This window comes from Micromys minutus (assembly GCF_963924665.1).
Source record: "Micromys minutus genome assembly, chromosome: 28".
Lineage (NCBI taxonomy): Eukaryota > Metazoa > Chordata > Mammalia > Rodentia > Muridae > Micromys > Micromys minutus.
In genome coordinates, this window is record NC_137963.1 from 22906756 (window position 1) to 22931741 (window position 24986).

At 40.6% G+C, this 24986-nt stretch overlaps 1 protein-coding gene across 1 annotated transcript in view; it reads right to left on the reverse strand.

Moving 5' to 3' along the window:
* Window positions 1-24581, reverse strand: part of FKTN (fukutin) — a 57130-nt gene extending 32549 nt beyond the window's left edge. The window contains exons 1-4 of the mRNA XM_080940250.1: window positions 24447-24581; window positions 17678-17879; window positions 4247-4306; window positions 3038-3241 (exon numbers count right to left, since the gene is read on the reverse strand). Coding sequence (XP_080796376.1) covers window positions 3038-3241; window positions 4247-4306; window positions 17678-17782 — 369 coding nt within the window. The 5' untranslated portion in view covers window positions 17783-17879; window positions 24447-24581. The remainder of the gene's footprint in view (window positions 1-3037; window positions 3242-4246; window positions 4307-17677; window positions 17880-24446) is intronic.
* Between the last annotated feature and the right edge of the window lie 405 nt (window positions 24582-24986).

The following is a 24986-nucleotide window of genomic DNA, read 5'->3' on the forward strand; positions in this document are numbered from 1 at the left end:
GTGAGCATTTACTCATGATAAGGCTGACCGACTGACTGACTACTCATGGAACTATAAAGTAGGTGACTACAGGAGGGTACATGTATGCATATGACAATTCCCATAGCCCTTATCTAAGTGAGAAACTAGTAGCATATAAGCATTTTTCAATGAGAAATTAAGACAAAAGACACTGGGTCCAAGGCTCACAGTGAGTGGTAAAAGGAGAGGCAGACAGCACCCTGGCTTACTGAGGTCTGTGTTACTGTCTGACCTTTTGAGCTCAATACAAGTATTATCTTGTTTAAAAATGAAAAATAAAGTTAAAAATTTTACATTCTTACTTTTCCACAGGTTGAAACATCTTTAGAATATAAAAGGAGAAAAAAAGAAAGCAAGCCAACAAAGACCATAGTCTTGATACACACTTCACCTGTTTCTCACCTGCAGAGCCATGGGACAAATCTCTGCCACTGAGTTTGAGGCAACCAGGAACCTGCAGCATATACTGCTGTCCCAGATACACCGCCACTCCAGGAAGCATCCCACCTACCAGAGTCAACACGATTTACCACATCTGCTGTAGAAACATCTGCATTTTTCATGATGGTTGACTACTGATCCTCATTTTCTTCTGATTCAAGCTATCTTAATCTCTTTCCCACCAGACTCTACCATTGGTCTATATCCCTACACCTCTGCGCTGAGGATCAAGTTCACAACACGTAAACCTAGGGGGAACACTTCTAAACAGGATCAAAATGGTACTTGAAATAAAGAAGCACCTCATCCTCTCTGCCGTTTGTCTTGAAAACACAGAGGATAGAGATGTAAGTTCAATTTTTGGAAACATCTAAAATCTCCATGAGTATCAAACTAGTACTGTGTACATACAAAACATTAGAGCAGTGCTGGAGACAGGATCCTATGCTGAGAAGTAAGTACTAATGCCACAGAGTGGAAATGCAGCATAGGACCCCCGCTTGCCTGTCTACACTAATGGAGATGTTGAACGTCCATGTTGACCTCCTCAAGGTCATGATTATAGTCAAGACTGATATTCTCGTTCCTGCCTCTTGTCCTCTGGTCCTGGGCATGACATGATGTTTCTATGCCAGTACGGGCTGTGCTGGATTGATGGTGAAAATGGAGATACGACTTCAGCCCTGGTATCAATGGAGAGGCAAATGAGCATCAGAAACTACCATCATTTTAGCCTCTTACTAGGAAAGTGTCAGGAAACATCTAGGAGTGGCTAAGGCCTGCAGGTGGCCCACCTTTTTGCAGGCCCCAAGATGAATGAGCTCTGAGAGGCAAGGTCCCAAGAGACTTTATAGGATTACTTCTTGTAGCTGATAATACCTTTCCTGTCACTATTACATAGCTTAAGTATTCCTGGCATTACCCCACGCTATTGAGCAAATTTCCTATTGATCATCATAAAGATAAACTTTCATTGATTAATACTGTTTAGATGAATTAATAATTTTATAGAATTCCTGATTTGATTTTAGGAAGAAAGTTTTAAGAGATGGTTTTAGCTGTTTTGCTAAAAGATGTAATAAAGTTAGAATTAAGAATAGAATTAAGAATGTTCCCACTCCTCATAAACAGTAAGTAAAGAATGCATAGTAAGGAATACAATGGTTTTTAATAGGCTGGGACAAACTTGTGTTCAAGAAAAAACATTCAGGTCTGAGAACGATGCTACTGGTGTGCATTATGATAAGGCGAGGGCACATGAAACTGTTGCATTGAACTTATAATGAGTTTACAGAATGAAGCACTGCTTTGAACGTAGTATCAACATCCTTCAGTGACTTTCTTTTGTGTAACATTCTGTCTATGAGATAATTTTCTAAGAACTGTTATAAAAAGACCAGAGGGGGGAAAAAGTGTTGGCTTGGCGGATTCTGCTCCAGCCATCCACCCACCCACCCACCCACCCATCCATTCATCCATCATCCACAAAACGTATACATGTAAACATTTGTTTGTCTGTGTATGGGTATGCGTGAACACTTGAGGAATAGATGAAGCAGGTTGCTGGGCCCAGCCAGAATGCATGTGTGTATGAATGTATTGTATATGTATCTGTGAACACTGTCGATGTAAATGAATTTCTTTTTTCCTTTTCTTTTTTCACTGGTTCACAAAGAGGTAATGAGCTCTGAGAGCCTCTCGCCCGGCCATGGAGGGGAGGGGCTCAGGGCTGAGTAGCCAGAGAAAGGCACTCTAGCAATTAATCCTTTACTTAATCTCCTTCTGCAAAACAGCATATGAACATGTGTCAATTTGCCAGAATTCAGCACTTATTCAAGCACAATTAAAGAGAGCGTTATAGTGTAAGAGACCAGCATATATTTAAGAATACAGTTAAGTCTTTAATGCTTATTTAAGTGCAGAACAGTAATAAAGAGTTAAATTTTTAAAAAAGATTTATTTTATATATGTAACTACACTATCCCTGTCTTCAGATATGCCTGAAGTGAGCATCGAATCCTATTACAGATGGTTGTGAGCCATCATGTGGTGCTGGGAATTGAATTCAGGTCCTCTGAAAGAGCAGCCAGTGCTCTAACCACTGACCCATCTTTCCAGCCCCAAGAGTTAAGTTTTTAGCGCAGAACAGTAAGAGTTAAGTCTTCAGCACTTATTTAAGCACAGAACAGTAAGAAAGTTAAGTCTCAGTGTTTAATAAAAATAAAGCATAGAGAATTAAAGAGAAAAGAAGCCAGCGGGTTTCAGCCACAGAATGAGCAAGAGAGTGTTAACTCTCTAGAAGCCAGCATCTTCCAGCCCCAGTGCAGTCAGAGGTTTAAAAGGCTGGGGATCATCATCTTTTGCCCTTCACCCAGTCCTGTGTCCCTTTTCAGTTCCACTCCCCAAAGGCCAGGCAGGCCACCAGCAGAAAAGAATTAATGTCTGCTTTGCTCTAGGCATTGTATCTAGCTATCTCATAGCTGAAACGATTCCCAATACAGTTTACAAAAAGAACTGTAGATGTTTCCACCTGCAGCTGCTGTAATCTCACACCATCTTCCTTAAACTCACTCACCTCAGTCTTCCACAGGTGGTACTGCAGTGCAAACGCGGTAACGTCTCTCGGAGCACAGAGAAATCTGCATTCTGAAGCCGAGCCTTGAGAACTATTTTTCACTTGTTCGAAGTTTTTATTAATTGATTCCAAAATCCAAGGGTCAATAAGAAATACTGGCACATTTTGGCTGGATGTCAGCATAATAAATTTCTTAACTGCACGCTGTTTGAGAGGAAAATAATCTCTATGAAACCATTAAGTCAACAGCATTTTTTTTCCAGTACTGGGAACTGAACCCTGGACCTTACACCTGCTAGGTAAGTGCTCTGTCACCACACAGATGGCGATGACTGCCTGGAATCTCAGCATTCCAGAGGTAGAGGCAGGAGACTATCACAGAGTTTGAGAGGCAAGCTTTGTCTACACAGAAAGTTCCAGGCCAACCAAGGCTACAGTAGCCTCAAAACAAAATACCTAAATAAGACAAAACAAAGAACCAATATTTTTTAAATCAAAGTTTTTTTTTATTGATTAGTAAGCCGGCATTAATTTTCAGTTTTAAGAACTGCTGCTGACACAGGATCTCAAGTAGGCCAGGCTAGCCTTCAACAGTGTCTGTAGCTGAGGATGACCTTGGTCTCCTGGTCTCCTGCTACCATATCTGGTTATAAAGTACTTAAGATTGAACCCAGGGCCCCCTGTGTGCTAAGCAAACACTCTACTAATTGAGCTGCATTTCAACTCTGCCCTCTCAGCATTGTTTTGCATTTTAATTAGGTAGAAAAAAGTAAGAAAATTTATTTTTAAAATATGGAGGTTATGAAATTTTGTAAAACAAAAAAATAATGTATATATTTCATTATCTGCTCCTTTCCTCTTCCACAGAAAGCACTGCAACTTTTATTCCTGATTATTAACTTCCCCTTATGTTTGCAGATACGTTCTGATTCATATATTCATTTATTTGGGGAAAGCACTGTAGCTCAGTGGACAAGAATTCTAGAGATGGAAAGTTTCCATCTGCATTCAGATACTCACTAGCCAACTAACTTTACTCTTCTAACCAGCGAGAGAGAGAACAGCAATAGGTACTGAACTGCTTGGTAGAGAGTCTCCCCTCATGTCCACGGCAGTGACCGGCATTGCCATTATTCAATACATACTTAAGGAGTAGATCAAAGGAGCTACAGACAGCAATGTAACAGACTTCTTGTCTAGTGAACATACCCACTGTGTGCTTTCAAATCCAACTCGAGTTCCTTTGGATTTTGATGAACCCGTTCCATTCTAACAGAGAAAAAAGGGGGTATTTTAGTAAATTCATAGCACAGAATGCAATATCCACATGCTTATTTTCAAACTCAGAAGCAAACAATAATATAATTTTATAATACAATCAACCCAAGATGTGAAACATTGAAAGAGTATCACAAGTTATTGAAATAGTTCAAAAGGATGGCCAGCATTTCTGAACCAATTAATGGCCATCAAGAAAGCGCATCCACATCCACCTTCCTGTGTCTGTCTGTCTGTCTGTCTCCCCACCACCTCTCTCTGTTCTGTTCCAGACTCCTAAACCCTGAGATTACAGCTAGAACCAGCTGTCTTTCTGAAACTAGGGTTCGTCCCTTTAGCTCTATATTCCTAACTTCATCTCCACACACTGAGTTGGTGAGGACAAGCAAAGTGAGTTGTAAACAAGTAAAATGATAAGCAGTTCCCTAGTGTCAGGGTCTGTTTGATACTTCCAAAAGAAAAAAAAAAAAAAAAGGTGGCTTCCTCCCTCACCTGCTCCCCCTCAACAATCCCACAAAGCAAGTATCTCTAGTTGTAAGATGGCCCAATGCCCACACTTTTCATGATGTTATTATTATTAGTTCACATGTTCTAGCTTACCTACAAATTAATAATCCTTTTTAAATGTTCAGGTTCAGAGAGTCAGAAGGAAGAAAGTAATATTATCAGTATTCATATGATTAGCCCGTAATGCCTTGAAAATAAACAGAAAATGTGATGGTCTAGAAATCAGACATTTGACAGCTCCTTAGGCTTTCAGTTTCCCACCGGTGAGTTTAAATATGTGAGAGGATGCTGACCATGAGAACCTCCTCAGCCTACAAATACAAATTGCTCAACATTCTTAAAAAGAACGCCTGTCTTCTCATTAAGTTAAATACTCAAGGACAGGTGCCCAAACCAAGCCGCCTTTGTATTACCATGTCTGGCACAGTGCTTGGTTAAATACATGTTAGTAAAAATTTGTTATCTGGAAGAGAAAAGAAGGAAGAGTAATTAGATAGAAGTGGATTCATTCTCTCACAGGATCTGCAACTTGGTAACAGTTGAATACAAATGTACATTTGAGAAAAAGAAATAACAAAAACAGAAAAGTAACTTTGTTACTTTTAGTTTGGCAAGAGATGGAAACTGCAGACAGTCATTTGTTTTTCACTAGAGCCCTAAATTAGGAGAGGAGACTGAATATGTTGTATTTGGAATAGGTACACTTCTAGTGAGCTAGTACATTATTTTATACCTTTTTTTGGAATTGAGATCATTTATCATAAATTCTACTCTTTTACACAGTATAGTTGACTGTGTGTAAGGTTGTTGGAACATAGTCCAAGAAGGGAGTCATTCAAGGAGAATCCCAAGAGCTTGTAGGGAAATTCCTGTGACCTCCGTTTCTTCAAAACACAGAAGTGTTCTTGGACTGTTTTTGTGTTCCTCCCAGGTATAGTGGATAACAGTGAGCTTATATCAGCTCTTGTTATTCATGTGTGTCTAGGGGAAAATATGCTTTTGCCCTCAGAGTATAAATTGTCTGCTGCTATGAATAAGGTTGGCTATTGCATGAAACTTTGGTCACCTCATTTTCAGGCCTGATTTTTTAGGTCCATGCCACCAACTAGAGTTGTAAACATAGTTATATGTTTACAGAGGTGTTACTATCACCTCTACCTACAACACTCCACCTTGTCCAAACTGCATTCTGATGAGCAGTCATTCCCCAGTCTTCCTCTGTGCCAGCATACTAACACTAACATACTTAATCCCAGTGGAGAGGCTGAGGCCAGAGGATCATTGGTGGGTTCTAGGCCAACCTGGATAACATAGTGAGACTCTTCATCAAAAAACAAAGCAAGATAAGCAACAGAAATCCAGCTACCCCTCTGTCTGCAGCTGTGAGCACAGTTAACCATGGCTGTTCACTTCTGTCACTGCCAGTTCTCCATGACTGTGGAGTAGGCCTTCGTTCTGAGACGTAACCCTACACTCCCTTGCCCACTGATTCTCATCTTCTTGGGTGACTTCTGCTCTTTTCACCTTTAACACGTTTACTCATCCAATCTGCTTGTGGCATTGCTTTCTCTTTCTCAAGAACAGGAACTAAAGAATTTCCCAGCACTCCCAATAGTTTGCTACCTACTGAAATTGCGTTCACAGTCTGACCTCCTTCTTCTCATAAGGGATAAACTGTCTGTATTCCTATTTATAGCCACTCCTCTACTTACTAAGTTGCATGTCCTTTTGCTTGGCCAAAGACACTGCCCCAGATATTTTTCTTTCTCCACTGGACCATTCCTATCAGTATATAAAAGCAACACTATTTTTTTTTAATTAAAAACAAGAAACAAAAACCTCTTGACAGACCTTATCCTTTACAATTTCTTGCTCTCCTTTATGCTGCTTAGTTTTGGTGGTACAGCCTTTAATCTTAGAACTTGGGAAACAGAGGTAGGAAGATCTCTGTGAATTAGAGGCCAGGCTGGTAGATAAAGCTAGTTCCAGGATAGCCAAGGCTACATTGAGGAAACCCTCTATTAAAAAAACTAACCAGTTTTGACCTGCGCTCAGAGCTGACCCAGTGCCAGAAAACTCTGTACCCAGACCCTGCTGGGAGAGAGCTGGTCTTGCAGGAGTGCAGACACACCTAAGAGCACCTGGCCAAAGAGGAACCCACCCAGAGCCCTCAGGATATAGGAACCCAGGAGCAGTCTGGGATAGGATCCTTTTGGTTTCCATCAGCACCAAGAGCCTGTGCTACAGGGCTCTATACCCACAGCTCACTGGGAGAGAGCTGGCCCCCATCAGTGCTGACACACAGGTTTACAGGAGGGTCAAACCACCATCAGAACCACCTAGACCAGCTAACACCAGAGATAAGCAGATGGCAAGAGGCAAGTCCCAGAAACCTAAGCAACAGAAAGCAAGGTCATTTGGCATAATCAGAACCCAGTTCCTCCAACTTCACAAGTCCTGAATACCCCAACACACCAGAAAAGCAAGATTCTGATTTAAAAATCACAACTTATGATGTTAGAGGACTTTAAGAAGATCATAAATAACTTCCTTAAAGGACTATAGAAAAATGCATAAAAAGGTAGAAACACTTAAGAGAATTACAGAAAAACACAAGCAAACAGGTGAAGAAATTGAACAAAACCATCCAGGATCTAAAAATGGAAATGGAAACAATAAAGAAATCACAAAGGGAAACAACCCTGGAGATAGAAAACCTAGGAAAGAGACCAGGAGTCGCAGACACAAACATTACCAACAGAATACAAGAAATGGAAGAGAGAATCTCAGGGGCAAAAGATACCATAGAAAATACTGACACAACAAAGAAAATGCAACATGCAAAAAGCTCCTAACCCCAAACATCCAGGAAATCCAGTACACAATGAGATCAAACCTGAAAATAATAGATATAGAAGAGAGTAAAGATTCTCATCTTAAAGGACCAGAAAATATCTTCAAAAACTTATAAAAGAAAACTTCCCTAACCTAACAAAAGAGATACCCATAAACATAAAAGAAGCTTACAGAACTCCAAATAGGAAAAGGAATTCCTCCTGTCACATAATAGTCAAAACACCAAATACATAAAACAAAGAATATTAAAAGCAGTAAGAGAAAAAAAGTCAAGTAACCTATAAAGGCAGACCTATCAGAATTACACCAGACTTCTCAACAGACACTATAAAATCTAGAAGATCCTGGACAGATGTCATACAGACCTTAAGAGAACATAAATGCCAGCTAAGGTTACTATATCAAGCAAAACTCTCAATTGCCACAGATGGAGAAAGCAAGATATTCCAAGACAAAACCAAATTTACACAATATCTGTCAACAAACCCAGCCCTAAAAAGGATAACAGATAGAAAATTCTAACACAAGAAGGGAAACTAGATCCTAGGAAAAGCAAGAAAATAATCTTCTTGCAACAAACCCAAAAGAAGAAAATCACATAAACATAATTCCACCTCTAACAACAACAACAACAAACCAGGAAACAAAAATCACTATTCCTTGATATCACTTAACATCAATGGACTCAGTTCCCCAATAAAAAGACATAGACTAACAGACTGGATACGTAAAGAGGACCCAACATTTTGCTGCATACAGAAAACACATCTCAGTAACAAACACAGATACTACCTCAAGGTCAAAGGCTGGAAAATAATTTTCCAAACAAATGGTTCCAAGAAACAAGCTGGAGTAGCCATTCTAATATAGAATAAAATCGACTTTCAACCAAAAGTTATCAAGTTCTAGAACAAAAAGAATCAAATGCACACAAGAGGAGTATACAGCAGAAATAATTAAACCAGGGCTTAAATCAACCAAGCAGAAACAAAAAGAACTTTACAAAGAGTCAACAAAACTAGAAACTGGTTCTTTGAGAAAATCAACAAGATAGGTAAATCCTTAGTCAGACTAATCAGAGGGCACAGAGACAGTATTCAAATTAACAAAATAAGAAATGAAAAGGGAGACATAACAACAGAAACTGAAGAAATTTTAAAAAATCATCAGATCCTACTACAAAAGCCTATACTCAACAAAACTGGAAAATGTGGATGAAATGGACAATTTTCTAGACCGATACCAGGTATCGAAATTAAATCAGGATCAGATACATCATCTAAACAGTCCCAAAACCCCTAAAGAAATAGAAGCAGTCATCAAAAGCCTCCCAACCAAAAAAAGCTCAGGACCAGATAGGTTTAGTACAGGATTCTATCAGATCTTCATAGAATACATAATACAAATACTCTCCAAACTCATCCACAAAATAGAAACAGAAGGAACACCACCCAATTCCTTCTATGAAGCCACAATTACGCTTATACCTAAACCATACAAAAACCCAACAAAGAAAAAAAACTTCAGACCAATTTCCCTTATGTATATCGATGCAAAAATACTCAATTGATTTCTTGCAAACCGAATCAAAGAACATATCAAAAACAATAATCCATTACAATCAAGTAGGCTTCATCCCAGGGATTCAGAGATGGTTCAATATATGGAAATCTATCAAAGTAATCCACTATATAAACAACCTCAAAACAAAACAAAACAAAACAAAGACACATGATAATTTCATTACATGCTGAGAAAGCATTTGACAGAATTCAACATCCCTTCATGTTAAGTCTTGAAAAGATTATGAATTCAAGACCCATACCTAAACATATTAAAAGCAATATACAGCAAACCAGTAACCAACATCAAACTAAATGATGAGAATCTTAAAGCAATCCGGCTAAAATCAGGGACTAGGCAAGGCTGCCCACTCTCTCCCTACCTATTTAATATAGTACTGGAAGTTCTAGCCAGAGCAATTATACAGCAAAAGGAGGTCAAAGAGATACAAACTGGAAAGGAGGAAGTAAAAAATATCACTATTTGCAGATCGTATATTTAAGTGACCCCAAAAATTCCATCAGAGAACTTTTACAGCTGATAAACAACTTCAGCAAAATGGCTGGATAAAATTATATCAAACACATCAGTAGCCTTTCTCCACTCAAAGAATAAACAGGCTGAGAAAGAAATTAGGGAAATGGCACCCTTCACAATAGACCCAGATAATATAAACTACTTTGGTGTGACTCTAACCAAGAAGGTGATAGATCTGTATGACAAGAACCTCAAAAGAATCTCCGAATAAAAAAAATTGAAGAAGATCTCAGAAGATGGAAAGATCTCCCATGCTCATGGACTGGAAGAATTAATATAGTAAAAATGGCTACCTTGCCAAAAGCAATCTTCACATTCAATGCAATCCCCATCAAAAGTCCAACTCAATTTTTCATAGAGTTAGAAAGAAATTCATTTGGAATAACAAAAACCCCAACATAGTGAAAACTATTTTGAACAACAAAAGAACTTCTGGGGGAAATCACCATTCCTTTTCTCAAGCTATATTACAGAGCAATAGTAATAAAAACTGGTATTAGTACAGAGACAGGAAGGTAGATCAATGGAATAAAACTGAAGATCCAGAAATGAACCCACACACCTATGGTTCCTTGATCTTTGATAAAGGAGCTAAACAATGCAGTGGAAAAAGGATAGCATTTTCAATAAATGGTTCTGGTCCAACTGACAGTCAGCATGTAGAAGAATGCAAATCAACTGATTCTTATTGCCCTGTACAAAGCTCAAGTCCAAGTGGTTCAAGGACCTCCACATAAAACCAGAAACACTCAAACTAATAGAAGAGAAAATGGGGAAGAGGCTTGAACATATGGACACTGGGGAAATTTTCCTGAACAGAACACCAAGGGCATATGCTTTAAGATCAAGAATTGACAAATGGGACCTTGTAAAATTGCAAAGATTTTGTAAGGCAAATGACAGTTTCATTAGAACAAAATGGCAACCAATAGAATGGGAAAAGATCTTTACCAATCCTACATCTGATAGAGGGTAAATATCCAATATATAAAAAAAAAATTCAAGAAGTTAGACTCCAGAGAATCAAATAACCCTATTAAAAAATAGGGGACAGAGCTAAACAAAGAATTCTCAACTGAGGAATATCGAATGGCCAAGAGGCACCTACAGAAATGCTCAACATCTTTAGTCATCAGGGAAATGCAATCAAAACAACCCTGAGATTCTACCCCACACTAGTCAGAATGACTAAGTTCATATGCTGGCAAGGATATGAAGAAAGAAGAACCTCCATTGTTGGTGGGATTTGACCAGTTAAAATGGGGAGAAGGTTCACAAGAAATCACCTGAGTATGTGACCCACTTCTCTTTGGGAGGCCTCTGTTGGGGATGCAGAATTAACACCAGTATATAAACAGTACCAGGACAGCCACAACAGCTAGTTCTCAATTCCTTGAAATGGCTTAAGGGGCCAAAGCTCAGATCCTGAGATATTCTCTCTTTTAAATCTATGTTCATTGAGTCTTGTCAATATTTTTTATTAAATATTTACTTATTATATGTGTATGAATGTTTTGCTTATACACATGTATCACATGTGTGCAGTGCCTGTAGAGACCATAAGGGGGCATTAAATCTCTTGGAACTATATGCTGTGAACCACGCCACAGATGCTAGAAACCAAATCTAGATCCTCTTGAAGAACAGCAAATGTTCTCAAGTGCTAAGCCATGTCTCCAGCCCATAGTTGCTTCTGCTGCTCCTTCTCTTCTTCTTCCTTCTCTCTTCCTCCTCCTCTTTTAATATTTATTTATTTATAGATGGCACATATACCATACTGTGCATTTGGAGGCCGGAGGACAACTTGTGGGAGTCTGTTCTTTCCACTATGTGGCTTCTTTAGGGGATCAAACTCAGGAGTGCCTTTCCAGAAGCATCTTGCTCCCCAGTCCTATAGCTGCATATACTGTCTGTCTGTGCATTACCTGCAAGCCATAGCCCTCCGCTGAACTGCAGACTCACACATCTGCTGCCCGTTCTTTACCAGGATGTCAAGTAGGCACTGAAAGCTGGCATGTGAAAAGCTTTCCCTCCACCCTACTTCAGACTCGCTCTTCCAGTTTCTCTCTCCCTATCAACTGTAACTTCTCACTTTATTGCCTAGGTCAAAAACACAAGTAACTTGGTTCCCTTCTGTCTTTCATACGCTGCATCTAACAATCAATAAATCCTCATAGCTCTGCTTTTGGTTTCTCAGTAACTCCCTTGTCTAAGCCATTGCCACCTCTTGTAAATTATCGTAGCCTTTTAACTGGTTTCTTTCAGCCTGTCCTCTTACATTCTATTCCTGAATGGAGCAGATATTATGCCATGCTAATAGCTCAACCCCTTCCTGTGGTTCAACTTACCAATAAGACCCAAGGTTCTTATGATGGTCGAGAACACTCTCAAGGACAGCAAAGTCTTCTACTCTCCTCTCGTCCCTCACATCCTCTTATCTCTCACTCCTCCACAACTAGATTAACACCCAGATTATTCCAGACACTTTCCACCTCAGTTTTTGTACTCTATTTCCTTTGGTTTTACACAGAACTCTTCTTCTATAGATAGCCACGCAATTGATTCTTTTCAAATAAACTTTTTCTCTAATTGTAATGGCCTTCTACATACCTCATGCTCATCTGGAAAACTCCCACATATCCCCTAAGACCAACTTAAAATACTGTGCACCCCTGAAATATTCAGTAGTCCAGTTCTTTTTTTTCCCTGAAAACTTAACCTCAAGGGCCAAAGATAAGAATTCTAGAAATCTCTAGTCTTATGAAGCTTAAAGAACCCATCATTTAATGGCCTCTTGTAAGAAAAGCAAGGATATATTTTGTAAATGTTTAAAAAACTATGTTGTTTTAAAAATATACCCATGAACCTAAAAAGTAAAAAGTCCTAGAATTTAAATTTCATTATCTTAATAGCTGCTCTATTTATGGGGAAGAACAGTTACTGGTACCCAGTGGCTACAACTGTAACTGAATAAGAAAAATGCAGCCACTGCCACCAATGACCATACAAACAGAGAACCAAGAAAATAAATAACCTGACCTCTTCTTCCTAGTCTCCAGTCTCCAGCTGATGCTTCCCATTGGTTGAACCCAACTGGAAACCAAAAGGCAAGGGAGCTCAGCTAATGAAGTTCATAGAGGCCAGCCTCCCTAGGCACAGAGCATGGTGAGGAGATATCTGGAGAGGCAAACAGAATATCCTGCATACTATGCTATGTAGTTTAGGTTAATTCTATAGGTATGCTATGCAGAAAATTTGATCAAAAATTCTAAAATTTGAATTTTGGAAATATGTCTAACAGTATACAAGAATTACAAAGTCTAAACATTAGGGGAGAGAATAATTCTTAACTGGTAAAATATTCAGAATGGAGTCCTGTTATAGAAATTTATTTAAATTCTGGCCCAAGGTTTCTACCCCACCTTACCTATTTATTCCCAAATGAAAGACACATACAACCTTTAGATTTACAATAAGCCTTAAATAACACAATAGCTGGGCAGCTGTCTACTAGCCTCTATGTGATTAGAATCTACAGTCCTATTGTTATTCTGAGTTATTACTTACTATATTTCATAGGGGCTGCTCTTTACTCCAACTGACCAGTGTGGCAGAACCTTCCCCTAATGAATAAAGATTTCAGGGACCAATCACGGGGCAAGGAGTAGGCAGGACTTCTGTGTTGGAGAAGGGAAGAGAGGACGCAGGACATGGTGAGTTGCCTTTTGGATGGAGAGAGCTTGGAGGAAAACTAATTAGAGACCCCTGGTTTAGATGGCAGAGCTGCCAGGACTTGCCACTGAAGGATTTGACTTAGAACAGCATATAAAATAGGATGTTAGTTGTTGCGCCCAGTGACTGTTACCTGTTGATTCTAAACTAAGATTGTGTAGTGTGTTCCTTCATGTGGAGACTCAGCTAGGTACAGTGGCAGGGGCGGGGCACCCCAGCCAGACAGGGAATTTAGATGCGTGGGGCTGGGGCTGGCAAGACAGCGACCTGACACAGGAACGTAGTGAGTCAGGTGGAGAAATTTCAGAGCTCCACATCAGAGAATCTCCATGAGATGAGAACAGACCAGTGCCTTGCCTGAGATAGTGTGGATTGCTTTTTTATTATTTAACACAACAGGCCAGTCCTCATGGGTACATGCTCTTGACGCCTAACCCACGCCTTCCTCCTCCTGCACTCTACTTCTCTCCTCATGGTTCCTCTCCAGCCCCAATGCCCTGAAAACTAAACCTCACCTATGTCTCTTCTGTCCTGCTATTAAACTATTGGACTTTGGCATCTTTAGTTACTAACCAAATATAACTTAAAGACAAGGTCATTCAAGGTCTTATAAGCAGACTCTCTCATCTCTAGGACAACCAATCCTAAAGGCCCAATATTAACATTAAAATACAAACAACCTTAGGCTAACCCACTGCAAAGTCTGAAGAAGTAAATGCAAAATTATTCCTCTTTTCCCTTATATGTTTCTTAATCTTTAGTTCCAAAGCTTCTCAAACTGTGAGTTTAGGGAGTCAGGGTCAGCATTAGTCTTCACTCCATTCTGTTCTAGTCTATGACTGTGCTCAGCCTAAACACTTTCAGTGAAACAAGTCAAGGGGTTAAGAAAACAAGCATACAGGTATTTCAAAGTATTTCTTACTGGATAGTTGTACTGAAACTGTAAGGGCCACAGATAAGAAGCCGGGCGACCCAGATCCTAGAAAGAACTGGTAGAAGAATAGTCGGTGACCACTGCACTCCAGTGATTCGACTATGATGTAATGTAGTTCAAGAAAAGGCATTCCAGAAACAGGATGCAAGGACTTAAAGAAAACTCTTGTCTTTTCTGATGCACCACATCTAATAATCAATTTCTTACATGAAACCAAAATCCAAATTCTTAATTTGTATGACTATTTGAACATGTCCACTTAAGAGTTAAAAATGGTTACTAATTTGTCAAAAACTTCAAGGTCTTCAATACTTGCCCCTCTCCCCCATTGTTTATAAACCTATACAGATGAAGCTGAAAGACCCTAACTGTGGTGAATCTGCATCTATCTGGGTAGCTGCCTTCTTCTGCATCTCGGTGCTATTCCTTCATGTAAAAACCTCTCTCAAGTTCTCTACTGGCTGGACTCCTAAATATTATCAGCAAGGGAAAGAAAGCTATTTGGCTTAGTAAACCATTTGCAAACTAATAATATACAGCCTAAGAATATACAAAAGAATAAAAAACGTGTAAAAAAACTGTAATAAAAGAAATTCACCCCCCCCCCAGGCAATAAAAAACTGGAGGGATGGGAGAATAAGGGGGGGGTGATGTTTACCCAAATTTGTCATATTACACTAGACTGTGTAGTCTAGTGTATGTCTAGTATACTTCCACTCTAGGAATAACCTATAGATTTTCCTTCAGAGAAAAATAAAAGCAAGCCAAAAGTCAAAGACCAAGGGAAAATCTTTGCATAATTTTAGTAAGCAACCAACTTAAAAATATTTTGAGAGCCTTTGCTGTGCATGCTCTACTCTAGGGTTGATTCCCACTCTTAATGATGGCATTATGAAATTGTTCACTGTGAATAATTGCTGCATTCTTCTTCCAAACCTCTCCCTCTAACTGAAAACAAATTACTCAGCATAATGGGAAGGCAGCCCAGAATGCCAGGCTGTGATGGCCACTGGTAATGCCGACAGTAGGTGCTGAGGCGCTCGTGTGCCTCATCTGACGAGAATGCACAATGCATGCTGGCTCTTACTTGGCCATCAAGCTCAATATGCATCTCGAGAGCATTTTATTTCCTATCTGACAAATCTGAACACATCAGAATGGCTCTACAAGTAAAGATAACAGTTTTAGGTCCCGAACCTTGAGCAAGAAACTTTCTATCTAGATTCCAGTTAACTCGTTGATGGAACAGTGAAAATAAAGGCTCACAAGGACTCTAATAAGTTCCGTCCTTCCTTCCTCCCTCCCCCCCTCTCCCCCCCCCTCCCTCCTTCCAGGATGAGAGAAGATGCACCATGGCCCATATGTGCAAGTCAGAGGACAACTTGGAGGAGCCGGTTCTCTTCCTCCATTATATGGGTTCCAGGAATTGAATTCCGGATTGTCTGGCAAGTGACCTCACCCACTGAGCCTCTCACCAGCCTCTCAGCTTTATTTTTAAAACTGCAATTTAAGCCACTGGTAGGAAACAGAAGTTACTAGAAGCTACAGTGTTTTGTTTTGTTTTAGCATGTTCTATGTAGAAAACACTAAGTGAGATGCATCACATCAATTAGACTAGCTCAGTCAGCAAGTCACTGAGCCCCAGTCAAAGAAATCAAAGTTTAAGAGGTGATTTCCAGAAAGCCAGATGACTGAAATATGATTTGAACTCAGAGCCCATAGTCAAGAATTACTACTACTGATAAACTACCAAATAATGAGTATCTTCAAAGTAAGACCTTTGCCCTATTAATCTCAGTTTTCCTGCTACACATTCTGTGCATTAACTAGTATCAGTAAATACAAATTAAATAAGCACACTGAATTAAAACCACATAAATCTGTTGGGTATAGTAAAAACAATGAATGGCTGAAGCTTCCCTAGAAAGTTTACAGTTCACGTCCTCTTGATGTGAACTGTAAACTGACTCTGGACGGATCTCCGCTTACTCACATTTTGAGCTTTTAATGGCGTGAAAGTACTACTATGTACGGCACAGAAATGATGGTTTAAGTCTGGGACTTTCATCTTTCCCTGGGCAGGCTATTCAGAATGTACAATGCTGTGCAGCTGCCAGCCATGTGATAATGAAGGTTCTACTATTTCGCAGAGTACTACGCCAAGGTACTATGCTGGTCAGAAGGTGAGGCATATTAAATAAGGTTTTGATGCTATGATGAATTTATCAGATGTAACCTCAGTAAGGTGAAGGGTGTCTGTACTTGATTAGTGTCCCTGGAATGCTACCATTCCTCTGGAGTTTGCTTCAGGATATGAGGGAGATGATGCTGTGGATGTGACCTCACTAAGTGCCAGGACTGATTTGGCCTACAAAGCAAGTGCCCCCTCCTCCCTGCTCCATGTTTGCCCCTCTTGAAGCTGAGCACTCAGTCCATCGAAAACGACCACCATCCCCCCAAACGAAGGACTATTCTTCCGTCAAAAGTGTAGGAGACGCTGTGCTCCCCGATAGAACATCAAAACAAAGTTTGCATATTAAAAACCCCAACTTTCCTCTATGAAGCAGAGTATTTGTTCCTCATCTTTAATTATTAGAAAATTGGATTGATTTCATTTGTAGATCACAGAAAATCTAAACATCTAAATAAGTGTCGAGGGCCGAGAGGACATCTACAGTAATGCTCCAAACATAAGCAGAAATAGGCCTCCTTTATTCTAAGACAGCAAACTGTTCCCTTCCCTAGTCTACGACTGACTCAGGGTAATCTCTCTCTCTGAAGATCTGGAAAGCCATGGTGCAGGCATTTAATGCTACTAGCAGCTATGTGACTCTAACCCAGGATATCTACTTCTCCTCAAACAGCAACAAAGGTAAGTTACACTACAATTCAAGTAGATTCTGAATCAAAATATACACTATCAGATAAAATAATTTTGATATGTCATCTAGATTACTTATCAGGATTTAATTTAACTGATACTACTTAAAAATAACAATTTTTATTCAACAGGAAATGTGAATAGGTTAAATATTATTGAAACATTACTTTTGATTTAATTGTATAATTACAAAAACATTTAACTGAATTTTAAACTGCCTGTCACATTATACAAAGATGAGAACCCCACTGAGAAATGTTTCTTTTAAAAAACAAGCATTATTAGTTTTCTGTACTGAAACTGACTATAGGAAAGCATGTGGCTGCAGTTATGGGAATGAGAAGACAGTCACCCTGGCTGACAGATGGTGCTTGTAGTAGTACAGCTGAAGCAGCAGAAACGCAGAGCTCGTCAGCGTTAGCAGGGCCAAGACCACGTTCTTATTGATTCTACTCATTGGTCTGTGCTGGTCTCTTGGGTGTTTTTCATCAGTAACCCAGTTGTTTTCATCTTCTTCATGAAACAGAATCTATTTCCCGTGAACAGAGATACTTCTGCAAAGAAAAAAAGCCAATTTGGTAACAAAAAAATTAACTTCAGTAATTAGCGAATGCGAGCGCGTGCACACACACACACACACACACACACACACTATCATTTATATTTACCCAAGCGTGGCAGTACATGGCTGTAACACCAGCATTTGGTATGCTGAGGCAGGGATAGTAAGTATGAGGCCAGCCTAGGCTACATACTGAGGTCAATACCAGCTTGAGCTCCATAAAGATTCTGTCTCAAACAAATAACAAACATCAAAAGCAAATCTAGAAAAGAAAAATAAAAAGACAAGGAAAAGCTATCTGCAGTTCCGCAGAACACTGTGGCCACAAAGGAATGCAGAGGGGAGGCTACTCCAATGTGTCTGACTCAACAGAGCTGTCCTGGGACCTCTGGACCTCAGGACGTACGTCTGACAAGTTTAAAGGCAATGCTTCTTCTGACCATACTGAGAACTACTTCCACAGGAAAAAAGTGAGACCGATTTTTAGTGAAGGACCATAGCATCTAGCTGTTCATTCTGTGAGAACTGTGTATGAGTATGAGATACAGGATGTTCGCATATGACCTTGGTATTTGCAAGGGTACAGAATACTTTGGTAAAAATTTTGGTCTTTCATTCTGGGTACCACCTCTGATTATCGTTTTAGAATAAGAAATTCAGTTATGTATATACTTCCTACCTCCTCTCCAATACATTATCTCAGGTATACTTAAAGATCCCCTAGTATTTAGCTTTATTTGTTCAATATTAACACATTTTTTACTTAACATCTAAGTTTTCTGTCTTCTCTTCTCTGGTTTTGAGAAACTGACAAACTATGCTCCTTTGTTTCTTTCTTTCCCTACTTCTCTCTACTTGGTTACTCATCCTGCCCCGTAGCTGTGTTATCTCACGCCTATCCCAGTGTTCCACGGTGACTGGTGCCATACCTTTGCCCACTCTCTCTGCAGCTCACAATCAGAGACTGTGAAGGTACTATTTACTGTTAGTGTTAGTACTGTTAAAAACAATGTCAGGAACGTGTGGCTGTGAGGTCAGACTTCACTTTCCCTGATAATTTACAGAATTTATATCATTGCTCGGTAGAGCTAAACATTCTCTTGATGACATTCAACACCACAGCCCCACACGCAGGGTATCTGACCTGCTTTACTGGAATGAACAAAGGATGCATGGGTATCCAGTGAAACCCAGAAAAGTAGTAAACCTTGTTTACCTAGACTATAAAATGATGGTGGTTACTGTATATTCATTTTCTTTAGTCTCTGAGTGTTCTTTCAACTTATAACAATTTCTTCACAGATAGAACGTCTTTTTGATGTATGTTTCAATAACTTCATTAGGACACTGGATTCTCTATTTCCAGAACTGAAGTATTGCTCCTTCACTCCCCTTTCAGTTCGGTCGACTTCCAAAGCCTGTTATTATGTCCTGAAGCTCCAATGTCAACTTTCCATTTCGATAGGCTGTTACTTCTGGTGTGTCTTTTCTTCCTAAACTCTGCTAGGCTGCTGTCTCACAACCAACTCCTAGCTCTTGAGCCAATGAATATTGCCTTATTTTTTGCAATGCTGTTAACTGAACCTGCCTCTCTCTAAGTAGGACTGGCAAGCACACAATCACTGAGGTACAGCACAACACTGTCACTTTCAAGATTTTCAAAAGATGATTTTAACTGTAAGTACACGCATTGTGTGGTCACATGTGTGCAGGTGCCCGTGAAGAACAGAGGCATCCAGTTCCCCTGGAAATGGAGTTACAGATGTAGTGGTAAGTCACCCAACATCGGTACTAGAAAGCAAACTCAGATCCCTAGGAAGAGCAGTATATGCACCTAACCACTGACTTCTCCATCCTTCATTCATTTTCCCCTTCGGCCTGCACAGCGCTTGCTTATTTCCAGTTTATCTTCTCGCTGTAGCATTTTTAATGTTCATTTTCTTTTAGTTACTAATCTTTAAATTGACCTGAGCTTTCCCCAGATCAATTATTCATAAGAATACTGAGGTAGGAGGGAACATGTTCTAGACTAGATGGAAGTTTTTTTCTGACAGAACAGTTTATACCTGTGTATGCGTATATGTGTGTGTAAAAAGATAGAGAACATGTAAAAAGTTAAAACACTGTTCTATCAGTTTTGATCTCTTTCTACAAGGCTCTTCTTTCACATGTGGCAGCCACTTCTCAAATATTTCAGTTTGGGGTCACAGCAGTATTTTCCTGGGGAGCTGTATTAATACCCACCTAACATTTTTCATGTTGTTTTGGGGTAACTTCAGATTGCATAAAGTAGAAATACTTTTATTCTGACATTTTAATTAGTTTTTGTGTGGAGCTTTAAAACAATCTACTTAAACAAGCTGAACACATAAAACACTAACTAGATGAAATCACATGAGATCAACTATCCATGGGAGGTACCTCAACAGAGATGAAAATCACCTGCCCCATCTGCAATATTATTCTCAAAATACTAAAATCAATCATGAAGTAAAAAAAAGAAAAAAGAAAAAAACACTTAACCTTTTAGACTGTAAGAGGGAAGTGTAGGCAGGATTGCCAATGGTACTGTTTACCCTCTCAACCAGACAGTAAGACCCAATTGCTAAAGACATCGGGTATTTATGTCACTGAATGTAAAGAAATTGACCTGATGCACACACACACTACTAGAGGAGAAAAGGGATCATCAGGCTCAGCCAGCTGTGAACCCTGTGGGCTACACCAGCAGCCTGTCTACATGATAAACCCACTGACTCTACAACAGTGGCACAAACATTATGGGAGGAGCCAACCACCTTCTGACTGGATGAAAGGCCAGCTCTAGGAGATGGATTTTATAACTGGCACTATTAGTGGGGCAAAGAACCTGAGACCAGATAGGCCAGAGGCCCTAAGGGAAACTCTACTAAAATTACTCTGCCAAATGAACACAGGAATAAAATGACTAACTACATATTGCTACACCCATAGATCACTGCATTGCTGAACACTTATCAAAAAAGAGACCTCTTGCAGGAGATAAAAGTTAACATATGTTAGGGATTGGTTCTAATGCTGTCTCAATGCAATTTGGCTCCCAAAGGCCATATTCCCAGATGCTGAGGAAAGACCAGACCTAAAGGACCACTAACATGTGAAAATCAGGGAAAGTGGCCACAAGGGTCACTTCCCCATTTGTCTGGGGTACCAGAGATTAAACAAAGATTTTAAAGGATGTTAACTCAGAAGTACCAGAGGGGAGTGTTTGCCAGCAACGGGAAGGATTAGAACTGCCCAACCTTTAAGCTAGTCAAGGTATTTAAAATTAACTGGTGTTGGCAGCTGGAGAGGTGGCCCAGTGGTTAAGAGTACTAACTGCTCTTCCAGAGGTCCTGAGTTCAATTCCCAAGAACAACATGGTGGCTCACAACCATCTGTAATGGGATCTGGTGCCCTCTTTTGGTGTGTCTGAAGACAGCTATATTGTACTCATTATAAATAAAGTAAAATAAAAAAAGACTTCATTTAAAAAAAATAACTGGTGTTGCTGGGAGCACAAAGAAGTTGCTAAACTCACTCCTACAAACATAGATATCCAAACTAGACAACACACAGAGACTGAGAATCTTTGGAACACTCACTCCTAAAGGGAAAACCCATCTAAGTGTTCCCCTCAAGGCTCTGAGATATATGTAGAAGAGGAAACAGAAGGCCTGTAAGAGCCAGAGGAAACAGCATTTTTCCAGACACAACAGGGCTGATGTATATGTGAACTCACAGAGACTGTGACAGCATGCACAGGACCTGTACAAGTTCAAGCCAGACAATCCCCACACAGAGAAGGGGAAGTTGGCATAAAGTCCCACCCTGAGCCAGGAAGGTATTTATAACTGATAACTTCTGGGGGTGAGGAGAGGAAGACCGTTTTTCTTAAATGGAGTGGTAGAGTGTATCAATCACAGTTCAAAATAGGCTGCATGCTCATTAATAGCTGGCCAACACAAAATAGACCGCATGTAGTTTTGTTTTGATTTTTAGGATATAGAGAATCCAATCTCTGATTGAGTGGGTATCAATCAGGGAACAATTTGGGGTGGGAAGGAATATAACCAAAATATATTGTATGGAACAAAGTCTAGTAGGGCCTCATGGCACAGACCTATATAAGACCACCTACTCCAGAGGACAGGCAGGGTGATGGTAAGTTCCGAAGCCGCTTGTGCCACAGAGTTCCTGGCCAGCCTGAGACACTGAGTGAGACTGTCTCAAACCACAAACTGAACAAGGGGCTGGGACTGTACCTCAGCAGTAGAGTGCTTGCATACAGAAGGCCCTAGGACTCCTGGGACTGAAGCCGATGATAATTGATCTTTACCTACTTAATATCCATTCGCTTCTTAATCTTTAACAAAACAACCTCTACCAAGCCATATTGTCACTTGGAAGATGAAAAGGTAAGTTTATGTACTCTCCTTGTGATTATCCAGAAGAATCATAAGCACATGGTGACTCCTTTCTGAGTATACTGTACGGAAAGCTCTCTGAGGGAGTGATGGAAATAAAGTACCTCGGGAAGAGGGTCACATAAAAAGCAAGCTAGGGAAGGTGGGATTTCAGGTGGAGAAGTGTAGATGCTTTTCTTTTTATCTAATGTTTTTCCGACTTGAACATAATTCTGTAATACAAGCAATAAATAAATAAAGTCTGCTCTCAACCAGGCATATTGAAGTTGGTGTAAGCCTTTAGTCCCAGCACTTGGGAGACAGAGACAGTGTACTCCTGAGTTAGAGGCCAGACTCCTCTACCAGGCCAGACAAGGCTACATAGTGAGACCCTGTTTCAAAAAAACAAAGCTCACCACCAACAACTTTCTTTTGCCAACGTGTTCTCATTGCTAGAATGGAGTCTGCTAAGTCAGTTGTGACAGTGCATGGGGTATGAGTGCCAAGCAGTGTATGCAAGTCTGTGAGGGTCAGGCTACCTCTGGTGCCATTCTTTGGGTACCGTCAACCTATGAGTGTGAGAGAAGGAACACTACCTTACTCTCTCATTGACTTTGGAGCCAGGCTGGTGGCCAGCAATCTCTCATTTCTGCTGGCTCCCCTAGTGCTGGGGTGACAGGCATGCACACAGCCTGGTCAGGGATCCTCAGAAATCCTATCTCCTCCCCAGCCCTGAGATTATACCTGCAGGCTACCATGCCCAGCTAGTTCAAATACCTTCTGAGGATGCAAATCAGATCACCATGCTTGCAATGACAAGCACTTTAGTGACTGGGCTGTCACTAAATCAAGTTATTTGACTTACATTTCATGTTATTTTTAAGAGAGTTTGCTGGCTAATTTTATGTCAAGGTATCACATGCTAGAATAATCTGGGAAGAGAAAACCCCAGTTGAGAAAATACCTCCATAAGACTGGACTGTAGGCAAGCGGTAGAGAATTTTCTTAATTAGAGCTTGATGTGGTAGGGTCCAACCCATTATGGGTGGTCCTGGATTCTATAAGAAAGCAGGTTAAGCAAACCATGTAAGCAGCACTCCTCCATGGTCAAGGCATCAGCTCCTGCCTCCAGGTTCTTGCCCTCAGTACTTTTGATGATGAACTGTCATACGAAACTGTGAGCAAAATAAACCCTTTCATCCCCAGGTCACTTTTGGTCATGGTATTTCATCACAGCAATATTAACCCTAACAGTGAGTAAATAAGACAGTGAGTAAAGCCTTTCCCTCAAGAGGCAAGTAATTAACTGCTTGGTTGAGGGCGTTTACCCCAGGCTGGTCTGTCGGTCATTATGTAGTTGTTTCCTAGTGCATTTCTTGTCTTGGCCTCCAAAGTGCTGTTATTACAGGTGTGAGCTACCATGGCTGGCTCACGGGTTGATTTTGCTTATTGGAAGTCTTCAAAGGTAGACAGACTGGATTATCATTCTTTCTGAGAAAGCTCGAGACATACAGGAGAGTGGCTTGCCTTGTGCTACCTGAGAAACTGGCGATCGTGATGAAATCTGAATTCAGTTCTCTGAACTCTTACACAAAGCTTTTAACTACCGGGCCTCATTTATATCAAATCTTTCCCTTTATCCCCCAACTGACAATGTAAAGGGAAGACAGGGAAGTTCCTACTTGCAGTTATCTGGCATCGCTAACCGCGCCCACATTATTACCATCATTATTAAACATAGTAAGCATTCCTTCAAAGGAACTAAGGATGATCACTGAGGAGTCTCAGAAGAGAGGAAAGGGAATGGTAAACCAACCACCTTCCCTCTTCGAAGCGGTTGCAGCTGGCTGCTGTACACAGAACTTGTTTTTCCGCTCAGCATCAAAGTCCTTCTCAGGTGAAACCCTCCCTGGGTGGCTGCCCTGCCATTCTCCCCTCTTCTCCCAGTGAGTTCATGCTTCCGCCCTCGCAACCCAGCTCAAACATCACTGTTCCAGCCCGGCCTCTACAAGAGTCTCCAAGAACCTCCAAAAATCGAAGCCGGGTCAGGATGACCGCGGACAGCGTGGGCACGTGGGGACTCTCGGTGGCCGTCACGGCGGCAGCACGCTCGCGGACCGACTCGCAGACGGTACCTGTCGGGTTCCTCCCCGCCGCCGAAGGACGGGTACCCCAAAGGTGGCGGACTGCTGGTCAAGGTACCAGTAGGCCAGCGACACTGCCTGAGGGGACCCGCCCACGCCCAGGCTCTGCTATCCAGCCCGGGTGCCCTCTTCTTACCTAACTCTAGAGCTGCGGCGGAGGCCTCGCTTTACGGCCGTCACGGCAACTGTCGCAAAGAAACCGTCAAGTGCGCAGCGGCGTACGCCAGCCCCGGTAGCGTTTGGTGGTGCTGGCTTGTCATCAGTGAAGAACACCCAGTACTCTCCCAAATGACCCAGGTTCTATTCTGTAACTCCAGTTCCAGGATATCTAATGTCCTCTTCTGGCCCACACTTATGTGAGATACACATATACCTAAATAAAATGAATATAGAAATTTCTTTAATATCCATCCTAGTTAGATTTTTCTGAAAGAACGTAAATCTAGGTTCAAATATGGAAGTCTCAAGTTCCACAGTGTTGAAAAACAACAGTGTTAAGTACTATGTGAGCTGGAATATGTGTATGTAGAC